Below are 19,690 nucleotides of genomic sequence, written 5' to 3' on the forward strand. Positions count from 1 at the left end.
TCCTAGCTGCAAAAAGTGAACATGAAAGTTTGTAATCAAGCACAGCAGAATGCCTCTAACCAGAAGGCAGAATAAGCGTGGTAAGATGGTAAATTTACATACAAAGATAACCACGAGGCAGTCCCTTCAATATATGCAATTAGCAAAGAGGTACCGTATACAAATTTTACTGGTGAGAACTTTTATTGAGGGAATGATAAAAATCTTATTTTGAAATTGTGAGAGCTAGAAACGAGTGAAAAAACTTAACAGTGTTGGCATTTATAAATAAAACTGGCAGATGGGCTGCAGTAACTTTGGCATTACTGTAATTAAATATTTTCCCCAGGTAGTGTTGACGCCGTCTTCATCCCCTTCCACATGGCACTGCCTTGTAAGGCTGGGGTGAAAAATTACCCAGACTGCTGCTTTCTGCATTTAGAAAAGTTTGAAACTAAAGAAAATCTTACAGCTGCCACGTGGACTAAATAGGATTTAACAGATTCTGCCTTCCAATTACTCTGATTCTATGAAACAAACCCCAAACACTGGATTTTAGTAAACAGCCCTTTTCTTCGTTACCACAAAGAAGGAAAAGGAAAGCGACTGAGTGTCACCGCTACACGTCACAGCAAACAGCAGAACTAACTCCATTACAGGGACATAGTCAATGACTTTGCTGCAGTTCCTCTTCTTACTCAGCCTTGTTTCACATACTGACCTTCCCCTAATGCAGTTTGGCACCAGAAGGAACAGTTTACACCCTTGTTTTTATAAAAATGGCACTACATCATGCTAGGTGAAAGGACATACGGGCTCACTCCTGCACTTTGGTTCCAATACAGCTGGAAACACCAAGGGTGGTTATTTTTAAGAAAACAAACAAACCTGCATATCCACTTTTCAAAGGACAGTCTGGGAAATACCCCCACCCACAACTCCTAGGAATGGTCTTGCAGATATAAGGGCCTTGATTAAAATATTCTGTACCATCTGGAAACCACTTCTACAAATTAAAACCTAATTAAAACCAGATCAAAACTGCAGGTCTAATGTACATAGCCGTGTTCCACTGAACAATTGTAGCAATCAACCAATCCATAATTTGAGATAAACCATAGACACTGTTAGACAATGCTCTGGAAGGGGTGACTGCTCCATGCACAGTTCTTTCCTAACTTCATGGCACAGGACTGACATCTTTTGAAGATATGACTATTACAAGGCTCCCCCAGAATAAAAAGACAAGTGTATTGCCACTTATTTACATCAGGCAATTAAATGACAATGTTCCTTTTTTTTTTTTTAAAAAGTGCTTGACAAATGAAATGTTTCGGTTTCTCCACTTTGTGATTAGGTTCATTTTTTTCCTTTGCAGATCACAGCTTCGTAAAACATTATAAGTCATAGTAAAAATCCAGCTTGGTGAACACAGTTTTGCATCCTTTATCAGAGTAGATTTTCTCCTCCTTGGGGAAGTAGGTCAACTCGTCAGCTACTTTGGTTATGATTTCTTCATCCACCATGTAGCCACGTGATTCAAGTTCAACCCTGACACACATTTTCACGTGTTTGTACTCCAGAGGCAGAAAGGGGACAAAATAATCAATGAGGTTTCTGTCGATCAGACTGCTGTGCCAAAAGCCGCCTGCAAAAAATACTGTTGGTTAGTGCACCTTTTGTGGAGGTTGACAGCTAGTAGGGAGGGGGCTATATTTATCACAACTCCCTGCTACCCACCCTAAAGTTGTTTACTCTTGGTTTTTATTCTTATCACAATCACTTCTACTTGTATAAGGTCACACATTGCCACGGTATGAGAGTGGCTTCACTTTAAGCCAAGCAGGATGGACACAGAAACATCATATATTGGAGCTGTTGCTGCATGCCAAGGTTTCAAGACTAGCGGCACCTCTGCCCTCTCCCCAGTCTCTGAGTGCAGCCCCTCAGGTGTTAGGCTCCAAGCCTTTACCTATCCTGGGGCAGAATCCTACAATTCTCCCACTTTTAGACTGGGTCCTGGCTACAGTATCTGGTGGATCAACCGTGCTTTCCCTAACGGGTCCAACTGGGTTTGGGTACCTGCGGTTCTTCCCTTCAGGAGCCCATGACCAGCAGTAAATACACTGACCAGACAGCCTTTTCAAACCAAAGTATTGTTTAATCTTAGCAGTAGGAATAAAGCATAACATAATGAGGATTTTAAAACAACAAAAGGGTCGTGCACATGTCTATCTTACCTATGGCTTACCATCAGGATGAAGTTTAATGAGGACAAATGCAAAGTGCTCCACTTAGGAAGGAACAATCGGTTTCACACATACAGAATGGGAAGAGACTGCCTAGGAAGGAGTACGGCAGAAAGGGATCTAGGGGTTATAGTGGACCACAAGCTAAATATGAGTCAACAGTGTGATGCTGTTGCAAAAAAAGCAAACATGATTCTGGGATGCATTAACAGGTGTGCTGTGAGCAAGACATGAGAAGTCATTCTTCTGCTCTACTCTGCGCTGGTTAGGCCTCAACTGGAGTATTGTGTCCAGTTCTGGGCACTGCATTTCAAGAAAGATGTGGAGAAACTGGAGAGGGTCCAGAGAAGAGCAACAAGAATGATTAAAGGTCTAGAGAACATAACCTATGAAGGAAGGCTGAAAGAATTGGGTTTGTTTAGTTTGGAAAAGAGAAGACTGAGAGGGGACATGGTAGCAGTTTTCAGGTATCTAAAAGGGTGTCATAAGAAGGTGGGAGAAAACTTGTTCACCTTAGCCTCTAAGGATAGAGCAAGAAGCAATGGGCTTAAACTGCAGCAAGGGAGGTTTAGGTTGGACATTAGGAAAAAGTTCCTAACTGTCAGGGTGGTTAAACACTGGAATAGATTGCCTAGGGAGGTTGTGGAATCTCCATCTCTGGAGATATTTAAGAGTAGGTTAGATAAATGTCTATCAGGGATGGTCTAGACAGTATTTGGTCCTGCCATGAGGGTAGGGGAGTGGACTCGATGACCTCTCGAGGTCCCTTCCAGTCCTAGAGTCTATGAATTTATGAATCTCCCTGTCTTGGAAACCTAGGAAGGCTTTACTGCTTCAGACCCTCCAGCTGGCTCTATGAGTGTTTCAGTTTATTCCCCACAAACTACCTGACCTCTCACCAGGGAGTCTTTTAAATTGTCATTTTGATTCCCAGGCTAGTCAAAACAAGTTCTGTAATTTGGCTGGAACCAAGGAAGTAGGTTCTTCACAGTTAATATCTCAAGTATTTTCTCTTAGCCCCCTTCAAGTGTTTACGAGGGCATGTTTTTATTTCCCAACCGTCTGCTGTTAAACTAAACTAACATGCACACAGCAGATATCCCAATATTTACCCAACGCAGCAGAGTGGGTAGAATTAAATCAAAGCGATTTAAAACTACCAAAGTTTAATCACGATGTAAATCAGCAAGCAGGAAAACTTGATTAAATCATCAGTTTTAATGGAGTTTTTCATTTGTACTTTAGTTACTTTCCTAAAGAAAGGAGGATTCTTATTGGATGGTAACCATTCAAACAGGTTGGTTTCCAATTGAATAGAGCCTTTACATTAAATTTGGTGCTTTTGTTGGGGGTGGGGGAAGCTAAGAGGATGTGCTATAACCTATACACAGGTAAACAATTATATAGCTTCATTTATATTTATTCAGATTTTTAATTTTTGTATTTTTTATTATACCAGAAATGGTGAATGATACATTTATTTACTAAAAAAAAAAAATGTATTTTTGATTTGTGCCTAAAAGTTTATCAAAACGTTTTGCATTTAAAACTGATTTCTTAAACAAAGAAAACACTATCCGTGGTAAGTGAATTTAACTGCTTGTTTCACGTCACCATCTCCTTCAGGATTGTAGAACTAGTACATGTCATCTTCTGACACAGATTTGGAAGAGAAAAACAAGTTTTCTTGTTTCGTCAGCTCCCATTGATTTCTCATCGTTGAATGAAATAGTCATTGAACTGATCAAACTGAATAACAAACAAAACCAACTCTCTCTGCATCTGCTGAAGAGGCTACTGCTGTCAAAAGCTGGTTTAGCACTTCAACACACACTGGTTTGGCCAGTGACTTCCACCAGTTCAGTGGTTTGACTTTCTTTAAAAATTTGGCAGCCACCATGTAATGCTTCATATTTTATATTTAATTTAAATTTTAATAGATTATAGTAAGTTTAGGCCTTAACATTGGTTGTCCTAACCAGATGTTTAATTTTAAATAGGTTTATTTTAAAAAAATTTAAAATAATTTGAACAAAAAGGTCTGATTTTAATTTTTTTAAACTATCTATTTATCCATACTGTGTTGTAGACACAGTGAACTTCTCAAGAGCCAGGTCACCTACAATATTAACAAATTACAGAGCAGTCCCATGTCCTTCACACTGCACCATTCCTTTCCACCTCAAATCAGCAACCAAACAGCATCAGTCGGAATACTTCATGACTATACCATGGCATGTCCCTGCCTGAAAACTGGAGTTCACACTGAGCTGCAACTGCTGCTGCCACACCAGTTCACATCAACTCTAGCCCTGCCACTTTGTTTCTCTCTCGGTAAATAAACCTGTGTGCACTTTCACCATGGTAAAAGCAGTTCCTCTCTCTCTCCCTAAAGTTGCTCAAAACAACATCAACCAACAGATGCAGAATCCATCGTTTAACACACCAGTCACTGAGTGCATTTCTTAGTTTGTCATCCCGTGGACTGCTCTGTTGGAGAGCTGTAATAGTCTGGGTCCATTGTTAGAAGGTTTATTTCTAAGATATTGTTAAAAATAACTTTGTAACTATACAGCTAGGCCATTATAATTTAGGGAAAACAGTAACTCAGGCTGGCAATCCATCTGCCCTCAATTCTGAAGGGCAAGGAAGGATTGGGGTGTGGCGTTTATCGTGCAGCCTCCAATTATGAGCCAAAGAAATCTATCTACAGTCTTGGGAAGGGGAATGGCAACCTTCCTCAGAGATAGTAGCTCAGTGCCACGGGCAGCAAAAAGATGCATAAAATAATCCCACTTAAAAGTTGCATATAGTCTGTTGAAGAGTCAAACTATGTAAAGAGTGAAATATTATGGCAATCCCATGATTACCACTGGGACTATTATAACTGAAACATTTGTTTCTTAGGTGTTCTCCAAAAGAGAGGCAGTTGGCAAATACCAGAAATAGATGCAGAATCACTCATTCAAAGAGAAGGATTTTTAGCCACGGGAATAATCAATATTACTCACTATTCTTGTTGTTGAAGACAGACAGAGACACTCCAGCTTCCAGGTCTTTGAGTTCCATGTCTTCCCTTTTCTTTCCACTTTTCCAGAAATCTAATGCCACCTCTGTTATCTTTTCAGCCCCCGCATTGCTGCGTGAAGGAAGGAAAAGGATTTCAGCTGGATGTGTTTCACAGAGCATTCAGTTTACAGCATTGCAATTATTTCACAGATGCTCCTTACCTGAGAAAGATGAAGATGGCACGCCGATAGGATACTCCATCAAGCTGCTCGTAATAGTCCAAGAACGGTTTGATGGAATCAATGAGCCCTGCGTGCATTTTATCCATTTCATCAAATATAAAGATTGACCTGCCACAGGCGCTCACGTTTCCCCGAATCCATGACTGCAACTGGTCCTATGTTACACAAAAATAAAGAAGAAGAATGCAAAGTCCATTTGCATCAATGTCACGTTAAAGACAAAGGAAATATGTAGATTTTAGATCACCACTTTCCATTCAAAAGCAGTAACTTCAATTGTACACCTGTAATTGTATGAATTTCTTGATCAAAAACTGGTTAAAAGGTCAACAGTAAATAATGATAAAAAGAACAGTAACAGAAATGCATTCTGGTTGTTAAAATAACCTTAAAAACCCAGGTGAGTTACCAGAATCGGTCTGCCAGGTATCCATGAAAAGGACTATACTTCAAGCCAGTGAATTAACATGAATACAAAGCAGTGATCTGGCTCGTAGGACAAAGTGAAGCCCACTGGGGCAAACTTTTTTCTCTGGTGCTAATACTCTGCAGTCATATAGCATATTCCATCTTTAGATCTCAAAACATTATCCAGCTAATGAATGTTGCACAAATTGAGTCAGCGAGAGATTAAGTGACTTAGCCAAGGTCACATAATAAAAGTCACAGGAACAGCTAGGAATAGAACCTAGAATCGTAACTCCTAGTCCCAGGCTTTAACTACTAGTAAGTAATTGACTGGAAGTGATTAAAAACCGTTCAAAAGTGTAGCTTTGTTCAGGAAGGGGGTTAGCCTCATGTAAGTATTTTATTATATAGCACAGGGGTTTACCCACTGTTAAATGTTATGTTTAAGATTAGCAATGAGAAAGAAAAGGAACTGGGACAGTTGATTTAAAACCAACAATGACTCTGCTGATCACCTCCAGTGATGACCATCATTTTACCAGTCTCACTATTATTTGGTTCCTGCACATGGGTGAGGCAGTGCAAGGAAGACTCCACTGCCTGTGTGATGGATAAAGAGGGCTTTCGTTTCTAGCACTGTCCATGTGGTAAATTTCACAAGCCGTTTTTCTTTGACAGTGAAGAGCATAAAAATCCATTTCTCCCACTGCATTTCGGAAAGCCTCAGCTGGGGCAGGACAATAGAAAGCTTTACAAGGGGAAATGTATAAACGAGAGAAAAAGTAGAATTCTCTATTTTAAAAGCTAACGTATAGACTGTTCCATTCCTTTAAGTCTTCAATATGCATACATTGTGTGTTTACAGGTTCAAAACGCTGTACAAACATTGACTAATCAGCATAATACTCCTACTAGGTAGAAAAGTTTCACCCTCATTTCGCAGGCAGCAGAAGAGACTCTCTCACACAACCCAGTGGCAGAATCGGGATTAAAATTCAGGAACACAAGCAATGGTATTTCTCAAAACTGTGCTGCCTCACATATCTACCTGCCTAAGGTACTTATATAGCCCCTGTTACTGGGGTATCTCAGCATTTCACAAGCTTTAATGTATTCATGCTCACAACATCCCTGTGAGGGACAAAGTACTACTAGCCCCGTTTTTCAATTGGGAAACTGAGGCAGGGAAAGAAAGTCACATGCCCAAAGTTACACAGGGAGCCTGTGGAGGGATACTTGGGTTCAGTTCTCTGCTCCACGTCCCATGTTGATGCCCTACCCATGTCCTTTTCCTCTGGATAGAAACATGAGAGGATGCGTAAACAATTTTTTTTTTTTTTTTTTAAACAGGGAAATCCGGGGAAATCCATCCCTAAACGTTAGGGTTTACACATTTGCACTTCAGACTCAGCATACATTGTATTTTACTGTTTCAGATAAAAAGTTTTCACTTGCTAGTACTGCCGATCTCATAACCTTTATAAACTAACAAAAGAGATAACCCCCACAATCACTTATGATGAGCTCCAAAATGCATTCTTACCTTGTACTGGCCAATACTATGTGCATGGGGAAAATGCAAAGTAGACACAAACTGATGGACATAATTGCTGTTCAGGCCTCCTTCATAGATACTCTCTGCAATTATTTTACTGACAAAGTTTTTGCCAGTACCAGTCCATCCATGCAAGGAGAGGGTGAGAGGCTTTTTGGGATTTGTATTGTTCAAGAAGCCGGTTACTGCTTTCACAATCACCTTCTTCACGAGGTGCTGACCAAACAGTTTCTTGTCCAAATCCCCCTGCAGTGCTGAGTGAAGGAGACACCAATCAGATAAATAGAAAAGAAGGTGATACGTTTTAGTGTTTCTAACCTGCTTCAGAATAGAGGACCCTTTGATAACATTATCCAGGGGTACCCAAACTTTGCTCATCCCAGGGCGGCCAGGGATCAAAAAGCTACCCTGACTAGAACAGAGCAACCAACTTTCTCTTTAATATATAGATATGACCAGTGGAGACTACAGACCCTAGCATGTGATGCTCTGGTTCCAGCTGCCAAACACTACCCCATGTTCCTGTGGAGAGAAACATAACACCAAGTCCCCCTTTTACTCCACCTCCTTCCATCTGGAAGGAGCCACACATCTCTTTAGAGAAGGCAGAGCCCACTCCTCCCTAGAGCCCCCCAAAACAGGCCCCTAGGCCCTTTCCTCTAGCGACAGCCTCCCTGCACCTCCTTGGGATCCTACCTCTAATCGCCTATCCCTGCTCCTCGCCACCTTCCTCTGCCTGCTGCCCCATATCCCTCTCCCCAGCGACCCTGCCCTGGCCCCCTCTCTCAGGGTGCATCTTCCTAGGGGCCCCCCATCCTTCCCCAGCTTAAATAGCCCTCACGCTCAACCCCGCCCTATAGGGACAACTCTCAAGCCCTCCCCAACCCTGTACTTACGCCATAACTGCCACCCCCGCCCCGCCCCGCCCGTACCTGCTCCCGCCCGGGCCCCCTCCCGCTGGAGGCAGCACTCCCTGAAGTAGCAGTAGAGGCGGGGATAGGAGATGAGGCCGGTGAGCGCTGAGGCGGCGCCAGCCAGCGCCAGCCCGAGGCTGATGGGCTCCACCGTCTGCACCGGAGTCAGCAGCAACACAAGGCCCAGGGCAACCCCCAGCGGCCCCCGCAGCAGCTTCATACCCCCTCCGCCAGGCCACCACAGCCCCGAGCCTGCCAGCCGCCACTCCCACCCAGCACCGGCACTTCCGCATCCGGCCTAACCGCTTCCGGCGCCGCCATCTTGGTTGTGGGCAGAGGCCTAGGCCAGGGGCTGAAGGAGCGGGCGTGAGGAGGCGGCGGCGGCGGCGGCCATTTTGGAAACAGAAGCATTAACTGTCACGTGACCGAAATGTGCCCTCCCATTGGAACGCTATGCGGCAGGTCACGTGTCACGACACGCGCTCAAGCATGCAATAACTCAGATCGTCATCATGACGTAGGATCCAGAGCCATCTGTCTTAATACCGCAGCAGCGTGTGGTGACATGGGTTCTGCGTGCCCCAGCGGTGCTAGCTTGAAGCACCTGGCGCTGCTGACAGGCAAAGCACCAGCCGCTCTTGGGACAATAGCAGGTGGCCACAGATCCCCTGCTCAAGGGGCACCCAACCAGCTCGTCACCCCCCCGCCCCCGTTAGCCTAAAAGGAAAACCCCCACATGTTCTGGTAGAGCTTTTCTGTGCGGCTCTTAGTTCATTCTGTGCGGCCCAACAGGTAGAAGCAGGGGTGGAAGGAGGGCAAGGCTATTATATAAACCCTTTAAGACCCAGCCCCATTAAAAAGAGTAATAAATAATGCTTTTGGTCTGTCTCCTCAGTCACTGCTGCTTGATAAAAGTCCATTTACATCCGCTCATGCTAAAAAATGAATACAGTATTGGCACTGCTTTCAGCAAGACCGATTCATTGCACTTCCTATTAGGAACAGGCTTGCCAAGTTGTTTAAAATGGTATTTTCATGCTGGCTCAATCAGGTGGTTTTACATATCAATGCACTATTGATCCCTGGGTTAAAGTGGTCTTGAGCATTACTAAAAGGATCTGGAAACCTTTGGAGGTAAACGTTTTGTTTACCAGGCAATCAAACATGATTTACAGCAAATGCAAGAATGTAACTCACTGATAAACCAACTCTTTTTCAGCTATAAATATGAAAAGAGGGTGGTGACTCTGTAGCTGCACAATTGTGACTGTTAATGAGGTCTGGAGTAATGTTTCTAATTTAACGGAACAATATTTGTTAAGTCATCTTTTGAGGAAAAGATTTAAATATTTGAAATCTCCATGCTATTTATGCATACTCTAAATGCTAGGTGATGTACTATTGTAATCTCTATTTATTATAAATTTTATGTACATAACAGCACCTGTTAAGATATAGACTGGTCATATTTTTAAACAGTGTAGGAGCTTGCCATCTGTGTTGCTTAGACATAACAATCAACTATTAGATGACAGGTCAATATACCAAAACACAAGATCACAGAACTTTTCACCCCAGGACCAAAATCACTTAAAGAATCATTTCCCCCCATTTTACAGATGACATTAAGCACAGACATTAAACGTGTTCCAGATGACAGAGTCTGTCAGTGGCAGAATCACTGAGCTGGTATCTAGACTCTCAGGGTATGTCTACACAGCGAGTGGCAGCCCTCAGCAGCTAATCTCAGAGTCCAGATTGACAGACTCAGGTTTGCAGCACTTGTGCTACAGCGCTAAAAATAGCTGTATAGATGTTTAGGGTCAAGCTGGAGCTTGGTCTCTAAGGCCTGGTCCACACTAACCCCCCACTTCGGACTAAGGTACGCAAATTCAGCTACGTTAATAACATAGCTGAATTCGAAGTACCTTAGTCCAAATTTACCGCGGGTCCAGACGCGGCAAGGAGGCTCCCCCGTCGATGCCCCGTACTCCTCTCGCCGAACTGGAGTACCAGCATCGACGGCGAGCACTTCCGGGATCGATTTATCGCGTCTAGACCAGACGTGATAAATCGATCCCAGAACATCGACTGCCTGCCGCCGGACCCGGAGGTAAGTGTAGACGTACCCTCTGATTCAGCCTGAGCCCAAACGTCTACACAGCTATTTCTAGTGCCATAGTGCAAGCCCGAGTCTGTCAATCTGGGATCTGAGATTCACTGCCACGGGCTATGTAAATGGACCCTCAAGTCAGATGTTCGAAATGCTAGACAATATTGCCTCTTTCAACAATTTTCATAGCTAGGCTTTTTGATTTGTAACAGTTACAGGAAAAGTCTATTTTTCTCCTCCCATTTTACAGAGATAATTTTAAAATTAACACAAAGAAAAATGTATTTGAAAGGTGTCAGTCCAAACAGTAGTGGCAACAGAAATTCTCAGAGGTGAGAAGGCAGTCCAGTCTCAATGCCCTATTCACTCATTGACTTTTTCTAAATTGAAATTGCCAATAACCATGCTAACTGTGAGCGGGGGTAATTTCTGGATATGAGCATGTGCCCAACAATTGGACCAACACCATCAAACTCATTTGAACGAAGACAAACAGCTATCAGATAGGAACAATGTTCAAGTAGTACTTTGGCTGATGACACCATGAAGATTGATTTGAGCAGATGAAAGCCTATATGCCATTATCAAACTCCTGAACCTACCAGTATCGTTAGTATTGTAGACAGACAAACCAGTCGTTTAAATTTTCACTGTTGTATACATCACTCTAAAAATTTGTTTGACTTGATACAGATAATTCATGAAAGCATCCAACAATGTTGGCTACAATGCGTTACTAAAGCACTGGATGTGAGCTGGCTCATGAGCCCAACTCTCACTACAGCTGCTGCTACTTGTTCTAATTTGATAATTTAGTCAATTTCACACAAATTTAGAAATGTTTAGACTAATATTTGTTTTAAGTACATCCAGGGCTTCATTACAAACGGCATGGGATGAATCTAGTGTGCACATTACTGAAATAACAGAATCTCACTGATAACGAGTTAAAAGTTATTTATTTTTTAAAAGTTCAAACTCCATTTTCAACTAATTTTTAATTTATTTTACAGAGTTTCTGGAAATATACAGCTGGTGTTTGCTTCCAATTTGTTTGGCTTTCTGATACAAAATCCTACATCATCCCTATCTAGAAAGGCCTCAAATATTGGAAGTGAGATTCCTCTCACCCTCAAAATAGTTACAGTAATGATTTTTCTCATTCTTGGCAACTGAAATAAAATGAAAAAACCCTCATTGCCATGGAAATAAATCCATAGCGAGGAAAAGATACAAACGCAATGGGCACCATTTAAAAAAATCTCAAACACATTAATTGTTCAGGCACCTACAGTAACTGCTGTATTTCATAGAATATCATTTCCCTACACTGAAGATAAGAAATCCTGTCATACTGCAATCCCTGCAGAGTAGCACACATTCAAGATCTTACATGGCACTCACTCTAACTGGAAGAGAAGTTGAATACTGCTGTGTGCTGAACAAATTCCTGTATTATCTCAGACTCACACACTGTATACAATTTACGCCCTTTGGAACTAACAAGAAGTGCCTTTTTATGAAGTTGCTTTGGAACCTCAATCTGGCAAACCAGCTTTAAACCTTTACTATATGTTTACAAGCTGAAAGCATTTGTCTTTAAAAAGTTCTTTTTTTAAGGTGAAAAGATCTATGAACAAGGTTGACTTTATGCTAAAATAAATGCCAAACAGAAGTCAACATATTTACAAAAGAAAAAGTTTTAACAAAATAAGTTATATACAAGTCACCACGGGGAAGGGAGATTTCACAATCACTGTGCCCACTAATTCACTACAAGTTTACTGTGAGAAAAATGTTGTGGGTAATACTAAAAATCTGTAGGAAGTGATCCCGCCCACTTCAGGAGTTTTTACACAACATCTTGCACTTAAAAGCTCCAGCAAAATGTTTGGTCCATACTGTTCTACTGAGCAGATTTCAGTATCGTCTGTTCATCTTCTTGAATTTCTCATAGTGGTAGTCATCTGTTGCTTTCTCATTGGGTGGGCGCTTGCGATTCGGTGGGGACCCTTGGAAGGAGAGAGACACACACACCTTATTTCCTATTCTGTAATTAATAAAGAGGATAGCACAGGGAAGCATCATTCTCCTTCACCTCCTAAAGAGTTAGTCTAACGACCTGGTCTGCAGCACCCCTGCTATTCTACACTTGGGCCTCCAATAATGCCAATGTTCTTCAGACTTGATTCTTTATTAGTCCAAATTTTTCCCTCACCCTCCTGCCCCCTTCCAAAACAGGTCTGCCCAATGCACTTAAAATCCCCACCTTCAACATCCCCCATTATTCCAACCTTGGACCTCAGCTGAGCAGAGACTGATAGCAATGGTGTGCAGCCAAGCATGGGATGGAGAGCTAAAGTGTGAACCGGTCATTTTCTACATGTAATCCTGACCCTTCACCTATGATGGGAGACAGCAGGAGGGACATCTTCCATCCAGGTTGCTTCAGGACTCATCTAGCAGGGAGCACATCAAGAATGGCATAGGCATCACCTTTCCCTTGAAGATCAAAGGCAAACCACTCTACAATTCAAGTCCTTCCCACCAGTTCAGGACACCATGCCATAGAGGGCTAGAGGAGAAGGTCATATCTGTTCATGAATCTTGGATAAGGAAGACTGGATACCTCCAACAAGCTGGCCATACTTTGTGTTTAGTACTCACGCTCGGGTTCTGGCTTCTCCGTATCCCCCACTCTCAGTGGACGGGCTTTTGGTTCTTCTTTATTCCTCCTCACTGGTGCACTCAGCTCCTCATGATAGACTAGAAGAAGAAACACCAAATGATGAATTTTAGAGAGTAGCAGTGTTTAGATGTAGAATCACAGAAATATACACCTGGAAGGGAACTCAAGAGGTCACCTAGTTCATCTCCCCACACTGAGGCAGGATTAAGTACACCTAGACCATCCCTGATGGATTGTTTATGTTTAATCCCAACAAATGAAAGATATGTGATAAACTTTAGCAGAAACACAAATGGAAGCCAGGAACAATCACTATGATCAGCCTGTGGCTACGGATATTGAATGAAGGCAAAGTGATGGGACACTAAAACTTTCAACCATTCAGAGGATTTTTTTTTTCTGGTTTCTTTCACTTTTACATCTGACCTCATCATGGTCCTGAGGATCTCCATTGTCTTTGGGTCCCATGAACATTAATCTGAAGTCAGCCATCTGGGCATGGTTAGAGACATTAGGAGGTTGCCTTTCCTCCAGGTCCTGTACGAGAGGCAGTCTCAGAAATGAACTCTCTTCTCTTGTCTAGCAATTCTGTTTCACCTGAACACTGGTCTGTTCTAGCATCCCAGAATGCTCTCTCTAGTCCAGTAAGACAGACTTTATAATCACAGGATGGTCAGGATTTTCCATCATACATCCAAGATGTCATTTATGGGCCCCTGTCAACTGGGAGTTCAAGAGTGGAAAGTATGAGTTACGTGCCCTACTTTCAGTCTTGCTGGGGGAAGGGAAAGATTAGGCTAGCCCAGATGTTTTCCATGTGGGAGCCCCAGAAGGAGAAAGTCAAACAGTGTTTGAGGTTCACCGTGTGAATTAATAAACGCCGCTTGCATCAGACTTAATTCCACACCTTATTGCCTCTAATCAGTAGAGTAGCCACTCATACCTGGGACTGGAGAGCTACACAATTAGACAAACACATGTTTGGGATGGTCCAGGCATACTTGGTCCTGTCTCAGTGCAAGGGCTGTACTAGATGACCTATGAAGGTCCATTCCAGTCCTACATTTCTGTGTGTCCATGATACTTACATCTGTTGTGCTGGACGTAGTTCACAGCCATGTTTGTGGGAACAAAGGAAGTTTCACTGTCTTTCTTTTTGTTTTGCTGCTCTGCCAGCAGCCTTGCCTTGGCGTCCTCAGTAAAGATTATGTTCTTTATTTTTGCGCTGAAGAGAAAAAACAAATGAGGAAGAGACTTGTTTATATGCTGCAGGTAGAAAGAAGCCTGGGTCCCCAAGTATCAAAACACACAGAGCAGTTTTATCTATGAGTTAGTGGATGGGCAGTTTCATATCAGTGTGGCAACAGTTGCTGGTGTCTTTGACTTGCGATCTGTTTGTCAGAGAATTGGCAATGCTGTAAAGAGGAGTGCTCCATCCCAAGGATGAAGAGGAACCTCACATCCCTCAACAGCTCACCCTATGTTAGTGCTTGCTGTGAGCCAATACTACTGGAAGATGCTGCATCACAGACCCGGGGAATGAACTCCTCTATTATTCTGAGTGCTTAAGAGCCATTGACCAGGACCCCACTGTGCTTGGTGCAGTACAAACACAGAACAAAGAGACTGTCACTCCCCTAAGAGCACAGGAAGAGGCAATATAAATTACCCTATCACTTGCCTATCAACCAGCTTGCCTCAGCTATGACCTGCAGGGATCACCAGTTATCAAACTATAAATAATTGAACAGTGAACCACATACTCTATTCCCAGATCCACTTCAGGAATGCCACTCAGCATCTGATTGGACAGCATCTCTTCGGTCTTCTTGGCTGAAGAGACACGGATGCTCTCAGGCAGCTCGTACAGACAGTCCTCGGCATTCTTCAGCTTCACCTTCTGCTCCTCGTTTTCTACAATCCCCTTCCTCTTCTTCAGCTCTGTCTCAATGTACTTCATCCTTAGCAGCAGCACATAAGGGGACAGCTGGCATTAAGTTCTATTTCTTACACATCCCTCCAATACCACAGACCACAGCTGTGTCACTATCCCAGCAGGGTAGGAGGGAGGAATGAATGATTTCTCTGATGTCACTTAGCCAGTAGGGGGGCACTGAGAAGCAAGAGATCTGCTATTTTGTTCAAGGAACTAATCAAATCCTCCCTGCAATAAGCAAGCTCTTTACCAATCCACAGAGCAGGTTGCCAATAGCTCACAGTGTCAGTGGATCACCTGGCTGGCCAGCAAGTCTAGGCTCTAATCACAAGACCACATTGGTTTCCAGAAGGTGAAAGATCAAGCAGAAGTTTCGATGTAAATTTGGAAGCTATTCTGAAAACTCTTGGTTTTTAGAAAAAAAAAAAAAGGCCTAGGACACCCAATCCAGCATAGTGAATCAGAGCATACGAACTATAACAAAACAAACACTTACATGTCAGCATCCTCATCCCGCCTGTTGGTTTCTGCTGAGAAAGAGGTTCCCAGATTGAGGTCCTCCTCTTCGTTAATCCTAAACGGAACAAATATTTTTTTAAAGAATTTGACAGCCTAAGGTGTAAGCGACCAGACAGACTGCATTAAATAAAGCCTTCAAAACAACACAAAGCTTGGAGCATTTTGCCTGCGTTCTTAGATAACCAAAGCTGCCTTGGTGCTGTTAACTGCTGCAGACTCAGTAACGTTCAAGGGAGTGTTTTTCAGGACTAAGTCTCCTGCACACCCACCTGTCCTTGCCGCGTTCTTTCAGCTTCTTCATGTCCACCATCCCACCGGTCTTTATCTTAAAGGGATCATCCTATAAAACAAAAAAATAGTTCGAAAGCAGGAAGCTGCTACCTAGGTTTATACCATCCTCAGGTTCACTTTCTTGAAAATCCTACACTTCCATTACCTGGGCAAAAATGCCTATGATTTTTCTATAGTAAGAGGCTGCATCCTAACCTGCCTTTTATTAAAGCGAGTCATTTCCTGGAACTAGACTTTCAAAGAGATCTACTGGACCGAACAGATGCTTTCACACCGGTATGAACCAGCAGTGCAGTAATGAAAGTATTCAGAACTTACCGCCAACGTTGTCTCTTCTTGCAATTTCTCCCCAACAAGCAGGGCTGCAGCACTAGCAAAACACACACAAAAAAGACAAATTAAATGCACAGAGAACAAGTCCACAACACTGCCAGTGATGACTACCATGCAAGGTAATTTCTTAAAAAGAATATAGTTCTTTGCTCTTCTCTAACACCTTCTACCTGGGGATCTTAAAATGCTTTGATAATACTAAATAATTAATTCTCCCATCACCCTTATGTGCTATGGAACGATTATCTCCATTTTAGAGATGGGGAAACTGAGTCAGAGATAGCTTAAGTGATTCACCCCAGGTCATACAGCGAGTCATCATCAGAGTTAGGAACAGAACTCTCTGTACAGAATGAACCCTGACTCTCAGTCCCCTTTTCTAGTCACTACACAACATTTCTTTCCATCAAAAAGCTTAAAGGGAGAAAATGAAATTAACAACAGGAGAGACTTGTTTTATGGGTCTCAACTTAGAACTATACACTACAATGTGGTGTATAAGATACTGAGTTCTACTCTCACCCCCCAAAACAGTACAACTCTGGGAGATAAAAACCCCGTCCATGAGGGTGATATGGTTAATTAGCAATATAAGGCATATTCATTAAAAAGTATGACCTTATTCTAATTATTTAACTTCGTAGGTATGCTGGGAACAAGTGCTCCACAATAAAGTCTGTTAAAAATTACTGCACCTATCCCCAATATCCCTTATCCGTCTTCACATTTTTAATGTACCTGCTCCTCTCACAGGTCAGATTCTTGTTGCCACTGTGACATATTACCATTTCTGACTGAAGGCGCAAGGAAAGGCAGGACCCTCAGATGAAACACAAACTTGCCTCTTTTACTGTGTCACCTACCTCACCCCATTGGGCCGTCTTCTGAGACTCTGAACTTCTTTTGCTTCCTCAAGTTTTAATCTGAAGAAAGAACATTTAGTTTATTAAGATAGTCTTAATAATAATAATAATAATAATAAAAAAGGCAGGTGTTTTCTGCACCTATCACTGAACTTTCAGGACAGACTTTTCACTGACATGTTCAAGCAGGTTTTCTAAGCAGATCTCACTCTTTTTGATAATATCAGACAGTTTTCACATTCTTCTTCACGAACCAACGGGGAGAACCTTACAACATCTGTCTGAATATGCCACTTCTGTACAAGTTCCTTCAGCTAAGGAAGGAAGCATCCAAAGATGGCTCCCAAATCCAAGTCTCCCTATCCGATGGGGCAAAAATGCTGCCTTGGGCGACCAGCCCAACTTCAATTTTCAATTTGTTAAGATGTCCAGCCACGATTGTCTCACAACAAAACAAGGGAGTCCTTGAATCAGATGCATTATCTGTCACCACTTCTGCCAATAGTTAATGCTATCTAATAAGATATTTTAGGTAAGGCATTTCCATACAAGCGGCAGTGAACTTGTGAAATGCCCTACCTAGGCTAGATGTAGCAAGCAATATGGTCAGGTGAACATTATATAACTGAGCTATCATTAAGATGTATTGATGCTTGAGTGACACAGAGAAGAAAATCTTAATATTCATGTAAATAGTAAGCGTGTATATTTAGAGTTTAGACATTCTGAATTTCTTTAACATTTAGAAATTTCATTACACAATACAAATTGCTTATAATTCCTGCCATGAAAACTTATAAAATAATAATACTTGGTCAGTCATTTTGCTGTGAGAACACCACACACATATTTTATTTAGTGTTATATATATATATGAATGAACAAACAAACCAACAAACCAACCATGAATTCACACTACTGTGGTTCTTCTGGGTAATGTTGATTGCTAATTTGGCTCCTGAACCACTGAGGTCTGAATATCATTGGCCTAAAACAGTTGTTCTCAACCAGGGGTAGGTGTACCTGTGGAGGTATGCAGAGATCTTCCAGGGGGTACATCAACTGAACTAGATATTTGCCTAGTGTTACAACAGGCTACATAAAGAGCACTAGTGAAGTCAGTATAAACTAAAATTTCATACAGATGATGACTGGTTTATACTGGTCTATATACTGTACACAGACACGCAAGGACAATATTTGTATTCCAATCAATTTGTTTTATAATTATATGCAAAAAGAACAGGAGTACTTGTGGCACCTTATAGACTAACAAATTTATTAGAGCATAAGCTTTCGTGGGCTACAGCCCACTTCTTCGGATGCATAATATGTAGTCCACGAAAGCTTATGCGCTAATAAATTTGTTAGTCTCTAAGGTGCCACAAGTACTCCTGTTCTTTTTGCGGATACAGACTAACACGGCTGCTCCTCTGAAACCTGTCAGTATATGGTAACAATGGGAAAGTCAGCAATTGTTCAGTACTCCTGTGCTGTGACACTTTTGTATTTTATGCCGGTATTTGTAAGCAAGTCGTTTCCAAGGGAGGGGAACCTTGCGGGTTCCCAAGACAACTCAGACTCCGGACAGGGGCCCAGCGCTCGGGAACGGCGGCGAGCCAGTGGCGCAGAGAGAAGAAGGATCCTGCGCCTCGCAGCCCGGGGACAACTGGACAGGACACTGCTTTGTTCCAGGCTGCTCCACGTGACCAGGGGTCGCCCACCCACCTGACCTCCTCGGTGACCTGCTCATCCTCCTCCTCTTCCTCGGAGTCCGCTCTCCGCCGGCGGAAAACCTTCCCCGACGGCATCTTGGCCACCCGCGCGGGCCTTAGCGTCCCTCAACGACAGCCCCGCCCCGCTTCCGGCGCGCGGCGATTGCGTCACAGCGTCGCGCTGACGTCACGCGCTCCGCCTACGTTGCTGGGCGGGGGGCGGGGCTGCGTAGAGCGCGTTCCATAGGGAGGTGGCTGGGGGAGGGGGCGTGGCTATTACAGGGCGGAACCAACTGGGTGTGCACAGCAAGGGAGCAAGAGAGAGAGCAAAGCCAGGGGCGTCCATTGCCCAGAGGGAGGAGGAGGAATAATTTCCCGTCCAGCAGTCTGGGATGGAGGTAGGAACAGGAGTTCGCGATTGGCAAACAGGCTGGGATCAGCTGCATCTCAGGCTTCTGGAGGAGTTCAGTTAGCTATTATAAGATGGGATCAGCTGCATTCTCTATTTCTAGGAAGGAATCAACTATATCTATAGATATAGATAGATAGATAGATATAGCTATAGTGCCCTAGGGACCAACTAAGATTAAGACCCCGTTGTGCTTGACACACACAAAGTAGTAGGATGTGGTCCCTGTCTCAAAGAGCTTACCTTGTAAATGGACAAGAGAGGTGAAGGATGTGGGAAAGGGCTGTAAGATACAAACAGATTTTGGCAAGGATTCAGTTGCATGATAGATTTTAGGAAGGGGGAGTCATCTGCATTATATATTTTAATAAGGGATTAGTTGCTTTATTGCTGTATATGTTTTAGGAAGAGACAGTACCCATTGCTTTTATATTCTAGGGAGAATCTGTTGTAGCTGATATTTTAG

At 42.8% G+C, this 19,690-nt stretch overlaps 2 protein-coding genes across 2 annotated transcripts; both read right to left on the reverse strand.

Annotated features, from left to right (window-relative positions):
* Positions 1-1,273: 1,273 nt before the first annotated feature.
* Positions 1,274-8,643, reverse strand: LOC117889402 (torsin-1A-like). The gene is made up of 5 exons (XM_034793560.1): positions 8,375-8,643; positions 7,431-7,696; positions 5,459-5,634; positions 5,240-5,367; positions 1,274-1,627 (listed from the first exon to the last, which is right to left on the reverse strand). Exons 1-5 carry the CDS (start codon positions 8,574-8,576, stop codon positions 1,377-1,379), a joined length of 1,023 nt encoding a protein of 340 aa, XP_034649451.1. The 5' UTR covers positions 8,577-8,643; the 3' UTR covers positions 1,274-1,376.
* Positions 8,644-11,411: 2,768 nt separating this feature from the next.
* On the reverse strand, positions 11,412-18,990 carry C17H9orf78 (chromosome 17 C9orf78 homolog). Its single transcript, XM_034751909.1, has 9 exons — positions 18,829-18,990; positions 17,101-17,160; positions 16,223-16,274; positions 15,883-15,953; positions 15,591-15,668; positions 14,922-15,119; positions 14,247-14,383; positions 13,137-13,235; positions 11,412-12,481 (listed from the first exon to the last, which is right to left on the reverse strand). Exons 1-9 carry the CDS (start codon positions 18,909-18,911, stop codon positions 12,390-12,392), a joined length of 870 nt encoding a protein of 289 aa, XP_034607800.1. The 5' UTR covers positions 18,912-18,990; the 3' UTR covers positions 11,412-12,389.
* Positions 18,991-19,690: the final 700 nt, after the last annotated feature.

Source organism: Trachemys scripta, chromosome 17 (assembly GCF_013100865.1).
Source record: "Trachemys scripta elegans isolate TJP31775 chromosome 17, CAS_Tse_1.0, whole genome shotgun sequence".
Lineage (NCBI taxonomy): Eukaryota > Metazoa > Chordata > Testudines > Emydidae > Trachemys > Trachemys scripta.